This window comes from Sinocyclocheilus anshuiensis, unplaced genomic scaffold, assembly GCF_001515605.1.
Source record: "Sinocyclocheilus anshuiensis isolate Anshui unplaced genomic scaffold, SAMN03320099.WGS_v1.1 scaffold389, whole genome shotgun sequence".
Classification (NCBI taxonomy): Eukaryota; Metazoa; Chordata; class Actinopteri; order Cypriniformes; family Cyprinidae; genus Sinocyclocheilus; species Sinocyclocheilus anshuiensis.
In genome coordinates, this window is record NW_015536494.1 from 770,554 (window position 1) to 784,613 (window position 14,060).

Below are 14,060 nucleotides of genomic sequence, written 5' to 3' on the forward strand. Positions count from 1 at the left end.
TAATAGATAGGATGGATTTTCATGATGACTTTAAAAATCTGCAGTAGTGTCTACATAAGTTTAACTAATGGACTATGTGTCAATTACAAAGTGCTACCATGACAACACATGAGAAAATGAAATGAGCTTCTTCATTGTAACGTGCACGAGGCCTTATTAGTCTCTGTTTGTGATTCAATCGAGTTTTTCCCCTCATGCTCACAGCCGAATGTAATTCTTTCATTTACTTATCGTCTTCATCTCACGTTATTTATAATTCTCTCGTAAGCGTAAGGAATGTGATTTTAGCTGATTGTTTTTGGGTACTTGGCTTTTTTGTGATACATGCTGCATTCATGAAACAGCAGGAACAGATTTGCGTATTGTCTATCCACCTTATTTTTCACTGTAAGTGCGGGCACGGCCATTTTTCACCAGTGTGCGAGGTTTCTGGTGTCAGTCCATTCCAAAACAGTCTGTTATGATGCGTAATATTGCCAACTTGAATTTATTATTGTAATCTTAAATACTGGTCCTTTACACGAGAATTTCAAGTTTTACAGTTGACTGCATTTTGTTATTCTTCTAGTTACTTAACCATTGCATCTGATGAATCAGAAGTCTCGCACATTCACACAAAAAAAAAGCTTACTTCCGCATTGATTTTAGATTAAATGTTTAAAAAGTTATTTTCCCATTGAAAAATAAGGTGAATAACGCGAATTGCAAGAACTGAAGGAAATCAGTGTTTTATATGAGAGACTGAACTAATATGCTCAATGAAAACCCCGGAGATGTTGTGAATGTAAGACTAAACAAATTTCCTTGATAAATTATGAGGTTTAGGGAGGAGATTTTTTAAAACACATTCTCCCTGAATAACATGCATGTAGACTTGCTGTTATGAACCCATAATCACAGTTTTCTGATTTTGGTAGACATTTGTTTACAGCATGACACTCCTCAAGCTACACGGTATCCTTCTGGTCACGTGACCGTCTGGCCTTGATAGATTGCCTACTTCTGGTCAGTATTGTATTAGTAAGGGCAGTTTTCATCTGTACATATAGTCTGCTGTGCGTTCGGACCTGTCGGCACTGATTTTACACTCTGCCTGTAATCCACGAATAACGTCCCGTAACATCGCAATGATGCATATGAAGTATTTTTAAGGTAACTTTGTAAAGTCTTTCCCTCCTCCCCAGTATTACTACTTGTACATATTTAACCCCCAACGACAATTAAGTGCTTTAGAATGATTAATACCGCAATAGGTTCTGTGCAAACTTTTTTATTTCATTAACAGGTCGCTTTTGTACATCACGTCGGACATGATGACTTTCTGTGTTTGTATTCGCAGTTTAAACACATTCAGTACCGTCAGGAGACTGAACTCACACAAAGAACATGAACAATAACTCAGTATAGTTTCTTTTCGTTTATAATAACTGACCATCTGAAGCAATACTCTCTGCTCACTGTGACCCCGACCTTTCCGAAACAAATGCACACTCGTACTGGAATAAACGTGTCAGTCAAAGCCGAGTCTGATGCTAGTCATATTAATCGATTCAAAGGGCATCTCGGCACATTGATCCCTGATTGAAGGACACAACCAAAATACCTAAGAATGTATTTAAGAAAATTCACATTTTCACACATAGCCACACCCACTCTGAGATCTATGGAAGCCCATTTTTGCCACAGGATTAATAATAATAATGAAGGTGATTGCTTTTTCTTAAAAAAGAATCAAAGAGTCAATTATGAGTTTATTTCGCACAATTCGTACTTTTTCCTCAGAATTGTAAAGGAAAAAGTTAGAATTGCGAGATATAAACTCACAATTCTAACTTAACGTTACTTTCTCACAATTCAAAGTTTACGTTAACGTTCTTTTTTTCCCACGATGCGGAATAAAAAGTAAAAAATGGTAATTTTGTGAGGAATTGCGAGATATGAAGTCAGAATTCTGACTTTCTCGCAATTCTGAATTTACATGTTGATTTGTTTCCCCCGCTACAGAATAAAAAATAAAAGTGCGACTTTTTTTCTCTCTCAATATTCTGAGTTTACGGCACACAGTTCAGACTTTTTTCCCTCAGAATTGTGTGGAAAAAATAAAGTTAATTGCAGCGTTTTATCTAACAATTCTTTTTTTGGAAAAAAAATTCTCACCCTTCAAGGCTTTTTCCTAAGAATCAGGAAAAGAAATCCTCGAATTACAAGAAAAATTATTGAAATTATATTTATCCTATGGTGGAAACAAGCTTCTATAGCGAGCTCTCTCGCACACACAAACTGAAATCCACGATAGCGTTAACCGGTTGTGATTTTTGTGCAGCTGTAATTTACATCTTTTCCATGCTTTGTGCGCAGTCACTCTGTTGTTTCTCTTGTGTTCGCATCTGACCGTGTACACAGTGTTGATATTCATAGATTCTTCATGGCTGTTTTTGTTCATTGTGTGCTGTACATAGACTGACAATTAAAATGATAAATGCTCATTTTTTTGTCATACAGCATCCATTCAGTATTGTAATATAATTAAGATAAAAGTAAAACTTTCATTCAAATCATGTCTTGTGTATTGTGTGCAAAAAAGTTCTTGTGTACAGTTTCAGAATAATTCTCACTCTAAATTCTGATTGGATGAGCCACAGCGTACATTTAAACCAATGAACCAAATCCACTATTTTTTTTTTATCTTATTGCTGTTGCCACCATTTTATAAAAGCAATAAATCTTGAGAGGTTGTGAGTTAGAGATTAATTCTTACATTTATAATGCTACAAAAGATTTCTATTTCAAATGTTTTTTTGAAATTTCTATTCATCAAAGAATCCTGAAAAAGTAAAGTACCACAATTTCCACTACACTTTTAAAGTGCCCCTATTATGGATTTTTGAAAATGAGCTTTCATGCAGTGTGTAACACAGCTCTAAGTGAATGAAAACATCCTGCAACGTTTTAAATCTGAAAGTGCACCGTGTATAAAGTTATTGTCTCTCAAAAGAAAGAGTTACTGCTCCATTATGGAGTGAATAAACTGTCCGATCAGAGCCAGGAAATGTTCAGTGTATCTGGAGTGAAACTGTTTGAGCAGCGTCAGGAGACCCAAAACCAGAGGAGCCCAGTCCACCGGATCTGCTGCCTTCCTGCACGTCATGCCTGTAAAAAACACAAACACCTCCTCTATCAAACCCACACGAGCAGGATGTTCCCAAAGATTTTTGTACTACTTTAATTACTACTTTTATTAATAAAAAATGCATTATAAACAACAGTAAAGACATTTATAATGCTACAAAAGATTTCTATTTCAAATGTTTTTTTGAAATTTCTATTCATCAAAGAATCCCAAAAGTATTTTTAGACCTTGCATGCATGTCAACCTGTTGTTGGGGACCCCCAAAACCAAAATATGAACCTTTCATAACCCATAATAGGGGCACTTTAAGCAGCACAACTGTTTTCAACATTGCTAATAACAAGAAATGTTTCTTGAGCAGCAAATCAGCAGATTAGAATGATCTCTGAGGAATCATGTGACGCTGAAGACTGGAGTAATGATGCTGAAGATTCAGCTTTGAATAAAGGAATAAACAGGAATAAATTACATTTTCAAATATATTCAATTAGAAAACAGCTATTTTAAATAGTAATATTCTTTCACAATATTACTGTTCTGAGTGTATTTCTGATCAAATACATGCAGCCTTGGTGAGAGTAAAAAACTTCTTTCAAAAGCATTCAAAAGATCTTACTAATCCCAAAACATCCCAAAATCAGTTACAGACCTTGGCTTTTGTTGTACTGCAGTTTTGGCAGCTGCGCGATGAGAAACAGGAAGTTCACAATGGGAAAGTAAGGCAGACGCTTTGTTGTGATGTAGATCTGAAAGGAGCGATTTGAATAAAACAACAAAAAGTGGTTCATGTCAACAGACTCTATCATGTCACGTACGATGCACTGAAATTTGGGTCTTTTTCTTTTTTTGCATCAAAGAGACTAATCAGGCCAAAAAATTGACAAAAGCATCTAAGAAAATAATCACTGACATGAAGAAATAGCAGCACGTCAAATGAAGATTTCACATGTACACGACTCACTTTGTTGAGTGGGTTGTGGATTCCAGCGGCCTCCAGATACGCGGTGATCTCGTAGAGCAGAGTGTTGTCCTCTTTGGGATACGGCAGCGATGGATCCTGGTAATGAGCTTCAATATCAGACAGCAGAGACCTGGAAATGACCACACTGATATTGTAAGATGTCTACGAGGGAGAAGGTGAAACCAACCCAAGTACTAAGAAATAAACAAGGAAGAAACATCATTCCCAACCCACTTGTTCAGATTATCCAGTGCCGCAGCGAGGTGTTTCGAGTCAAATTTGCAGGAGTAGTTCAGTTCATTGGCTATCTGCTGCCTCAAGATCTGCATCTGACCCACCTGTCAAAGGACCATTGATTGCTTTTGAATATTTATGCTGAAAAATGGATGGAAAACAAACGTCTCGTCGATAGAAAGCAGCACCTTCATGATGGCTTCCAGATACGCTGGCCAGATCTTCTGAGTCTTGGCCACAGCGTTGGCGTAGACTTTGCTTGCATTTGCTGAATATTAATGCAGAAAGACAAATATATCAAGAGCATTATTGTGGGAATAAGTGTCAGATTTAAAGTAGTTTATCAAACACACTTACCCACAATCCCTTTGACAGGATTGACAGCCGACAGCAAAGCTTTAAAGACGTCAACCGCAGCTTTGTCCTTCAGGATGTTCTTCTGAAGGACTGTCAGAAAATTCTGCGATGGACAAACAAAGACAGATTATTATTATTATTAACATGACATTTATTGCGAAGAGGGGGATTTCATGGTATGAATTTTTTAAATAATCCTTCTTTTTTTTTTTATACAATCATGGTTGTTGATTCAGTTTTTTACTATATCATGCATTGTACCTGAAATCTGAAATTTTGATGCAATTGAACTTGTTTAGATTCTTTTGTTACAGTTTATAGTTGTTTGAATTTATATTATTATTACTATTAATAATAATAATAATTTTAGCATTATTGTTGTTGCTGTTATTATTAACCATTTTTTTATTTTTATTTTATTTATCATTTATGTTACATTTATTGTGAAGAGGGAGATTTCATGGTATTCGTGGTATGAATTTTTTAATATTTAATCAATAATTTCAGATACAATTACAATTGTTGATTCTTTACTAAATTATACAATATACCTGAAATCTGAAATTTTGATGCAATTCATTTTGATACTTTTGTTACAGTTTATAATTGTTTTAATTTATTATTATTATTATTATCAATACTAATATACTAATACTACTAATTGTATTATTATTATTACTATTATTAACCACTTTTTTATTTTAATTTAATTTTTTATTTTATTTATCATTTACGTGACATTTATTGTGAAGAGGGGATTTCATGGTATTCAGTGGAGGTGTAAATATTTAATAAAAATTCTATTTTTTATTAACTTTGATTCAATTGACTTTTTGATAAAATGATGAATTCTTTACTAAAAAAATTATTAAATCACAAAAAAAAAAAAAATGTAAGCAATTTGACTGTTTTGTTAAGGTCTGTGATTGTTTTAAAAATTATTATCTAATAATTAATAATGATTATATTAAGACTGACCTGCAGCTCTTTCACAATCATGAAGCACAAGAGTCGGTCTAGTCCGTTCAGGCCGAAGGTTCCCAGCGTGTCCTGAATCTCAGAGAAGAGTCGGCTGTTGGTCACTTCCTGATGCGTCCTCATATCGTACCAGGTGTTCAGCTGATCAATGTAACATGTTGTTCTGAGAGAAACGTGACATTTCTTCAGACCTTTAGCTCTCGACCATCAAAGCTTTGAGTGTTTGAAACAATCCGGTCTGCGCTGACTTACTTTGGATCTGTGATCCTCAGGATTTCCCTGCAGAGACGGCCAATAAACGTGGCCGATTCATCCACTGACGGATACTTAGGAATGGGAATGTGGGTGGACTGGTAGACGCTTTGCCAGTCTTGGATCTGAAAAGAGCCTCTTTAAATCAACACTAGCAGTAAAAACAACTAAATCAGAGGTTTAAATCAATAATATACTACAGAGACAAGACCTTGGTTCGGAGGAAACTGTTACACTCCTGCTCTACGTTGTAGTTGATGATCCGAGACACTTCCTCCTGCCAGATCTTCAGGCCGTAGATGCTCACGTAATCCTGAATGTATTCAAACGAGCGGTAAAACCCATCCATGGTGGCAGCCATTTCCTTCAGCTTTGGCATCAGTTCACTGGGCTGAAAGAGACCTCAGAAATCAGACAGATCATACAGAATGTAATTATAAGAAATATAATTATTCAGCAAGGCCAAATGGTTTGCTCACTTTGGCTTTGGGGTTGAAGATGAGGCCTTTGTGCAGAGCGTAAGCGACACGTTTGACGAGCTCTTTCCTGATCCCGTCCTCCAGAAGCTGCTTCGGATCCACCTGAAACAGACGTGTTTTCATGCTTACTGAGCTCTCATGGAATAAGTAATGTTTAATATTCCATGAACACAGTAATAAGGTTAGTTAAAACATCTTCTTCTAAACATCTTCTTCTTAATGCACTTTTCTGGTTTTTGTGATCTATTAAAAATGATCAAAGTGTAACATTCAGAGAATCTAATTAGTACCTTGATAATGCCGACGAGTGTGGTCTTCATCATCAGAATGCCTTCAGTGAAGACTGAGATGGCATGAGTGAGTTTAGCTACCTGTCAGATGAAGAAGGTCAGTGAGTTACTTTATTATTATTACTTATAAATATATACACAAAAACATCAAGATGGTGACTCAAGGCCTGAACTGTAAGTTCAATTTAAATGACTATGCAGGCTCGGTTTTAGAAGGAATTTTGCTGAGCAAGTTAGTTACAGTACAAAAAAATACAAAATAATGTAAAAAATATAGAGCGTAAAATAAATATTATATATAGAGAGAGAAAGTAAAAGAATATATAAATTTATAGAGACTAAAATAAATGTAAGGAATAAAAGAATACAGAAAAATAAATATAAATACATAAGAGTACAATAATACAAAATATACTACATTTATAATGTAATATTTTTTAAATCTGCATAAAGTCAGCACAAACAAATACTACACTGATGTATAAATATAAATAACTTCACAATTAAAAATATACAATTTCTGGATCCACCTGAAAGTTTAAAGTGTGCATTATGGTGTTAAAAATATGCATAATTGTCGTGGAAGTAATGTAACATTGCAAAAATAAAAAGAAATTTTAAAGTAAAATATAATTTCTTTTGATTTTAGGGTAGAATCTACAACTTTAGTAAGAAAAAAAAAATCCTTTTAATAAAAAAAAAAAAAAAAAATACATTATATTTTTTTTTATATTTTTTAAATAATTAAAATATTTATATTTATATATTTTAAATAATTAAAAAAAATATTGCCATGTAATGTTTTAATTTTGCTGAGCAAGTTAAGGTCGGCATGTTTAATAATAACACATCTGGTTTAGTGGCAGCAATTCTTTTTCCCCTTACTGATGATTTTACACCGCCTATTTCAAGAATTGATATATATCTGTCGTACCTCATAGCGGGCGCTGAGTTGAGCATAGTCCTTCAGTTTGTCTTTGTCCAGACGTGTGGGCACCTCCATAATGTCATGGATCTGCAGTTTGATGATTTTGGCCAGCGAGGTGAACATACTCTCTGGAATGATCTGCAGTACCTGGAAGCATGTTTGCAAGAAACACCAAGACAGAGTAAATACAGAGGGCTCAATAAGAGATTTTAAGCAAAAGATCCAATCACAAATCAAAACTCTTCTCCAAACCTTTCTGACATAAGCCACCAGTTCCCCAGAGTAAAACTGAGACACGCTCAGCAGATCTGGACTGTTGACCTGGTTGATTCGTAGGAGAGGCAGATCCAGCGCAGACGCAAGCTGTTCATATTCATAAAGCTCACGTTATATTTCACAATTCAGAGCAGATTTGGTGAATTTGTTTCTAGTGTCATATGTGACCCTGGACCACAAAACTAGTCTTAAGTCGCTGGGGTATATTTGAAGCAACAGCCAAAAAAACATTGTATGGGTCAAAATTATTGATTTTTCTTTTATGCCAAAAATCATTAGGATATTAAGTAAAGATCATGTTCCATGAAGATATTTTGTAAATTTCCTACTGTAAATATATCAAAACTTAATTTTTGATTAGTAATATGCATTGCTAAGAACTTCATTTGGACAAATTTAAAGGTGATTTTCTCAATATTTTGAATTTTTTGCACCCTCATATTCCAGATTTTCAAATAGTTGTATCTCGGCCAAATATTGTCCTATCCTAACAAACCATACATCAATGGAAAGCTTCTTTAGTCAGCTTTCAGATGCTGTATGAATCTCGATTTCAAAAAATTGACCCTTATGACTGGTTTTGTGATCCAGGGTCACATGTATGAACAGGCCAGTCTGACTCACCTTCAGGAAAGTGGCTCTGAGTTTGGTCACCATCGTGGGGTTTGCTCTGATACTCTCTTGCATTATTGATGTGAAGCTGTGAGAAACACATTTGGAAAAGGAACTTCAGCCTAAAATTTTGAAGAGAAACCAAAAAGAGGCCAATGTAGCGCCATCACCTGTCAATGATCTGCCAGGCGTAGGACAAATCTCCCACTATCTGCATGGTGATGAGCACTTCCTCTTTGATATTGATGGTGCGGATCATCTGATGGAGGAACTTGCGTGTGTCCGCCAGGAACTGACACACCTGCAGGTTGGACTCCAGCTGGTGAAACTCTTGGACCTTACCAGAGAAACAATTTCATGTGAAATCACTGCAGAGGGTCACATCACATCACAGCACAGCACACGTTCAGATGTGTCCGTACCTCCACAAGAGCCTGAATGAGCTGCACAGTCTTCCTGCCGGCAGCGGTCGAGTCCTCATAGTTCAGGGACTCGATCTGTTTGGAGATCTCTCTGAACCAGGCCTGAAGATTCTCTGCTCAAACAAATGAATGCATGAACACACTGACAATAATGTCCACAGTTTGCCTCCTGCATGTTGTGGGACCATTTTACCATTTTTCTCCACCCTGGTGAGAGGTTTGACCCCAGAAAACACCTCGGCCAGCTCCATCATTCTCTCTGATCCCTCTTTCTTATAGCTCTCCCACTTCAGCTGCTTCTCTGCCAACATCTGCTTGAACATCTGCGAATCACACAAACCAAAAGGAATGAATAACCAGAGGCCCAGTAACAAATCAAACTATCTTTCAAACATTTGGGGTCGGTAAGTTTTCTTGATGTTTTTGAAAGGAGTCTCTAATGCTCACCAAGGCTACATTTAATTGATGAATAAAAATACAGTAAATTGCAATATTGTGAAATGTTATTAGAATTTAAAATAATTATTTCTATTTGAATATATATTAAAATGTAATTTATTCCTGTGATGCAAAGCTGTATTTTCAGCATCATTACTCCAGTCTTCAGTGTCACATGATCCTTCAGTAATCATTCTGATATACTGATTTGCTGCTTAAGAAACATCTCTTACAAGTACTATTTATTATTTAAACATTTAGTAGAAGGAGTAATAAAAACGTACTACGTAATAGTATCACTTAGATTGAGAATTATCATCATATTTTATATTTACCTCTTTGAGGATGAACTCAAACTGGGCCGTGTCCAGCAGCAGCTGAAACAGAATTTTGGGATTGTATTTGGAGTCGTTGATGACTTGATCTTTGATCTGACGCAGTCTCTTGTTGTTTGGATCATAAGCTTTAACAAAAATAAAAAAACAATTACTTAGAAAAGCCTTTTGATGCATTCTGACAAACAGCAAACTCTACAAAGTGATAATTTCTTCAAAATAAATTCAGTAATCAAAACCCAAAACATCTAACAAGGGGTCCAGAGCCCACTAGAGGGCCTCAGCAAACTTCCAAGGGGCTCTCAAGATGATTTAAAACTATTTTAATTCACCCTCTTTTATTTAAGAACCAGAATTCCGATGGTCTTGGAAAACCAGGATATTTAAGGAAGCACAATTTTACAAGTATGATTAAAAAGTCATGTAAATTTATAAAATCTTAAGAAGTCTTGGAATTTTTTTTATAACAAATATAATTTTCTAGTTGTGCCAAGTTCTAAAATATTTCATCAGGGAGAAATTGTTATTTGTGAATAAAAACAATTCAAAATTCACCTATTCACTTTTAATTATTTTAAAATTTGATTTTTATTAATTTAAATTTTATTGTTTTTTTATTATTTTAAAATTATTATATATAAGAACTATGTATTATGTAATGCAATTATTATTATTTTATTTTAATCTATTGACACACCTAGTTTCTGTACATACAGTTTTAAAATGAGCTTTGTTATTACAGCAGAAGTACCAGAAAGATCTGGTCTATTGTCTTTGAAATCTATTGTCAACCTCAGAGTCAAAAAGGTTGAGAACTGCTGATTTCATTACTGGCCCATGACATCTCACCGGACTCTGCAGTGTGCAGCATCAGCCAGCGGATGGCAACGTTACAGTCACGGAGGCAGTTGAGCAGTTTGGGAATGTTGTCCAGGACGATTTCTTCTCTCAGGAATCCCTCCTTCAATAACTGCTGCACCTGCGGCCGCAAACTCTCCACACTGGCAGCGTATCGACCGGCCTGAGAGGACAGAACAATGACTGAGTACCAGTCCAGAGTGACTGGTTTAGATCGAACACGAGTGAACGGGAAAAGCCCAGGTGACTGTACCTGTTCTCTGATGTTGGCTGTCTCCAGTGTGTAGTTCAGGGCCGTTTTAGCAGCTTTATATGGTTCCCACGCCTCCACCAAATTCACAGTGATCCCCATGTATATGCTTATAACCTGAAGATATAAGGTGGATATTGCAATATATCAAGAAAATCACATTTTCGGAATTGACATGATTAATAAAGTCTTCTCACCCAGTTGTCAGGGAAGTATTTGTCCACGATCTCTCTCATCTTGGCCTGTTGTGTGTGCAGGATGGAGGGGGTGAAATATAAGCAGACACACAGCATAGCGGCCTGCGTTGCCAGCGCTGTACTGCGGTGCTCCGGCAGAGGATATGCAGAGACCTGTAACACAACCAGACGAAACATGTACATAACATAAAGCATAATTAGACACGAGTTATCGGTCTAAATGAGGGGTTTTCAAAAGTTTGATGCCACGGAATCCCGAATATGTGAAGAACCTTCTTCCTAAAAATAAACGTAAGACAGCATTTTCATGTATAAAAACAAATCTAGTATATTTTTTATTCAATGTCAACAGAACAAAATAATTTGTCATTATCAACTTATTTTATTATTATTTTTTATATGCTGTTTTTTTTTTTTTAATAGAATTAAATAAGTTGTCATTATCAAATTTATATATGTGTGTGTGTGTTTACACTCTTTTTCTTTATTGTATTTTTTTTACTTTTCCAATTAAGTTTTTTTTTTTTGCATTTTATCAGTCAACAGAATGAAATAATTTGTCATAATCAAACATTATTATTATTATTATCATTAATGTTAATTTTTATTTGAACTTTTCTGGTTAGTTATTTTATGCATTTTATCTGTCTAAAGAATAAAATAATGTCATTATCAAACATATTTTATTATTAATTCTTTATACAGTATATCTGTTTTACACTATTTTCTCCGAACCTTTCCAATTAAGTTTATTTTTTGCATTGTATATCTGCCAATAGAATAAAATAATTTGCCATTATCAAACTTATAAGTAGTAGTAGTAGTTTTTATATAACACTTTTCTTCTGAACCTTTTTTTTTTTTTTTTTTTTTTTTTTTTTTTTCTATTTTTATTGACAGATTTATGACTGGAGCTGTCAGATTTAAACCCTTTACAAAAAACACCATGTTCAACCTTTTTTTTTTTTTTTTTTGCCATTTTATCTGTCAATAGAATCAAATAATTTTGCATCAAACTAATTTTACTATTAATGTTAATTTTCATATATGTTTTAATACTATTTTTCTCTGCACTTTTCTAAGGACCCCCTTGCGGCCCCCAGTTTGAAAGACTAAATCACACTACTGTCTTGCCTGGTTGTAAATGTCATCAGAGCGGAGGCGGCCGATCACCATACTGATGAAGGTGGGGCTGATGGGAACTCTCTGGAAGTAGCTCTCGGGGTAGTTGGGTGGCCGTTTGGCCCCCGGGTGGCTGGAGTATCCCGTGCTACGCAGGAGCTTGCAGATGTCGTCCAGGTTTGAGTCAGCCGAGGAGCGAGCAGCACTGGGGAGATGAACATTTTTATATAATGTGTTTATTCAGTAGCACATTGACGTGTTTGTTCAATTGTTGAGATATTTCACCTCATCTGAGCTGCTTGTGAGCTGTTGAAGCCAATCAAACATCTCCAAAAAATACAAGGGTATAAAGGACAGTCTTACCTGTATCTGTAGTAGGACACCAGCATCCTTTCTCTCACCTCTCCTTCCATCTTCTGATCAATGACCAGTAACATGACTCCATACAGGTACAGAGCCTCACACTGACAGAAATCACATGCATTTACAATCTGATTTACTCTTAATTCTTATCTGTATTTAGTGAAGCAAAACACTTTACCAGGAGCTGTTTCCCATCTTCATTCAATAAAACAGTTTCTAGTGTTTGCTGAATGTAGACCCCTTCATTGAGATCATCCAAGTACCTTCAGAGGAAACACTTCATCATTTTTACTTGAATAAATCATTTCAAATTTGATTAGGAAGGAAAATCACCACAGATCTTTGTGGCAGAGGACCATTATGTCAAATAAATACATTTGAATAATTGCTCCAGCAAAACTAATAGTGCTATCATCACAAGATGATTTGAATGTTCCGCTAATTTCAATAAAAATCATTTAGTCACAATTTGAAAACAACACACACCTTATCAAGTCTACAACATATTTATGGACACTCTCAAAGGCCAGGTAGAACCGTGTCAATATCTCGATGTTATTCTCCCGAAACTCCTCATCCAAATCCTGCAGCTCCGGCTTTGCTTCCAGTTTACCCTCATAATACTCCGGACCCTAGAAAACACAGATTCATATCAAAACCATTTGCTTACTGTAAATCTATCTGATCATCTTAGCAAACCCAGATCCTATTCATTTAACAAGACATAATTAAAGATAACAATTCGAGTAACGTACCTTAAAGTAGCTGAAATCACATATTATGTCTCCATATTTCTGCTGTTCGCTCTTGTCTTTGAGTCTGAACACTGCAGGAATAAATTCTGACAGTCTGAGTAATTCAGCTATGTTGGCGTTTCCTCTGGACACGATCCTCAGGATGGCCTGACCACACAGGTTGTTCTCTGCCAGAAAGTCCACCATGATGAGGAGGCAACCAGCAGATCTGTTCTCTGATCAAAGCTTCATTCAGTCTCCTCGGTGATGGCTAGATCTGATGATATTCAGTAAAAACATTACTTTTGCATACTACCCACGTAATTGAGTGACAAATGTACATACAGTCATTTTACACTACACTGACCTCAAATTATAATAAATAATATTTAAATAAAAATTGATCAAACAGCGCTAAAACGGTCTGAATGCACCAGATACGGTTCACTATGAAAGAAGCGATGCACTATAACAGCCAACCCCACATAGAAAATAGGTTTATATGATTATATTTCGTTTGGTGAATTTAGATTCTTGTCACTCACCCTCTGCAGCACAGAGCAGACACTTCCTGTTTACAAATCACGTGAGTGTCACCAGGAGAGCTCCGCCCAGTGCTTATGCAGCTAAATGGTTGCGTACTGGTTAACTGCTTCAAAATAAAAGTTTTTGAACTTTAGTCTATTTGAGTGATTCTTCAGGATCTAAGAGTTGTTTAATTAGGTGCTATTACCAAACTATAAGTATTTAAGTATTTAAGTATTTTAATTTAGAAACATTCAATACCTTTTTATTTCCTGACATATATATATATATATATATATATATATATATGTGTGTGTAT

General features: G+C 35.5%; 2 protein-coding genes across 2 annotated transcripts in view; both read right to left on the reverse strand.

The window, feature by feature from the left end:
- Positions 1 to 3,001: 3,001 nt before the first annotated feature.
- Positions 3,002 to 13,833, reverse strand: LOC107686666 (WASH complex subunit strumpellin). Its single transcript, XM_016483753.1, has 27 exons — positions 13,762 to 13,833; positions 13,238 to 13,493; positions 12,969 to 13,114; positions 12,661 to 12,745; positions 12,483 to 12,583; positions 12,132 to 12,324; positions 10,998 to 11,150; positions 10,804 to 10,917; positions 10,542 to 10,713; positions 9,693 to 9,820; positions 9,113 to 9,242; positions 8,920 to 9,032; positions 8,668 to 8,834; positions 8,510 to 8,585; positions 7,862 to 7,972; positions 7,616 to 7,756; positions 6,682 to 6,762; positions 6,392 to 6,493; positions 6,124 to 6,303; positions 5,913 to 6,037; positions 5,661 to 5,823; positions 4,683 to 4,785; positions 4,514 to 4,593; positions 4,326 to 4,429; positions 4,092 to 4,221; positions 3,780 to 3,876; positions 3,002 to 3,150 (listed from the first exon to the last, which is right to left on the reverse strand). The coding sequence occupies exons 2-27, from the start codon at positions 13,421 to 13,423 to the stop codon at positions 3,002 to 3,004; spliced, it is 3,330 nt and encodes a 1,109-aa protein (XP_016339239.1). The 5' UTR covers positions 13,424 to 13,493; positions 13,762 to 13,833.
- Positions 13,291 to 14,060, reverse strand: part of LOC107686264 (ATPase family AAA domain-containing protein 2-like) — a 26,422-nt gene continuing 25,652 nt past the window's right edge. The window contains exons 30-31 of the transcript XR_001634032.1: positions 13,520 to 13,528; positions 13,291 to 13,301 (exon numbers count right to left, since the gene is read on the reverse strand). The gene's annotated coding sequence lies outside the window, so the exon portion shown is untranslated. The remainder of the gene's footprint in view (positions 13,302 to 13,519; positions 13,529 to 14,060) is intronic.

Excerpts from the sequence above, each read along its gene's own strand:
- LOC107686666 (XM_016483753.1), bottom strand. The coding sequence starts at position 13,423 with ATGGTGGACTTTCTGGCAGAGAACAACCTGTGTGGTCAGGCCATCCTG. Across the intron at positions 8,835-8,919 it reads TCATTCAGGCTCTTGTGGAG|GTCCAAGAGTTTCACCAGCT; the intron begins GTACGGACACAT and ends TTCTCTGGTAAG. Across the intron at positions 6,304-6,391 it reads TCTTCAACCCCAAAGCCAAA|CCCAGTGAACTGATGCCAAA; the intron begins GTGAGCAAACCA and ends GGTCTCTTTCAG.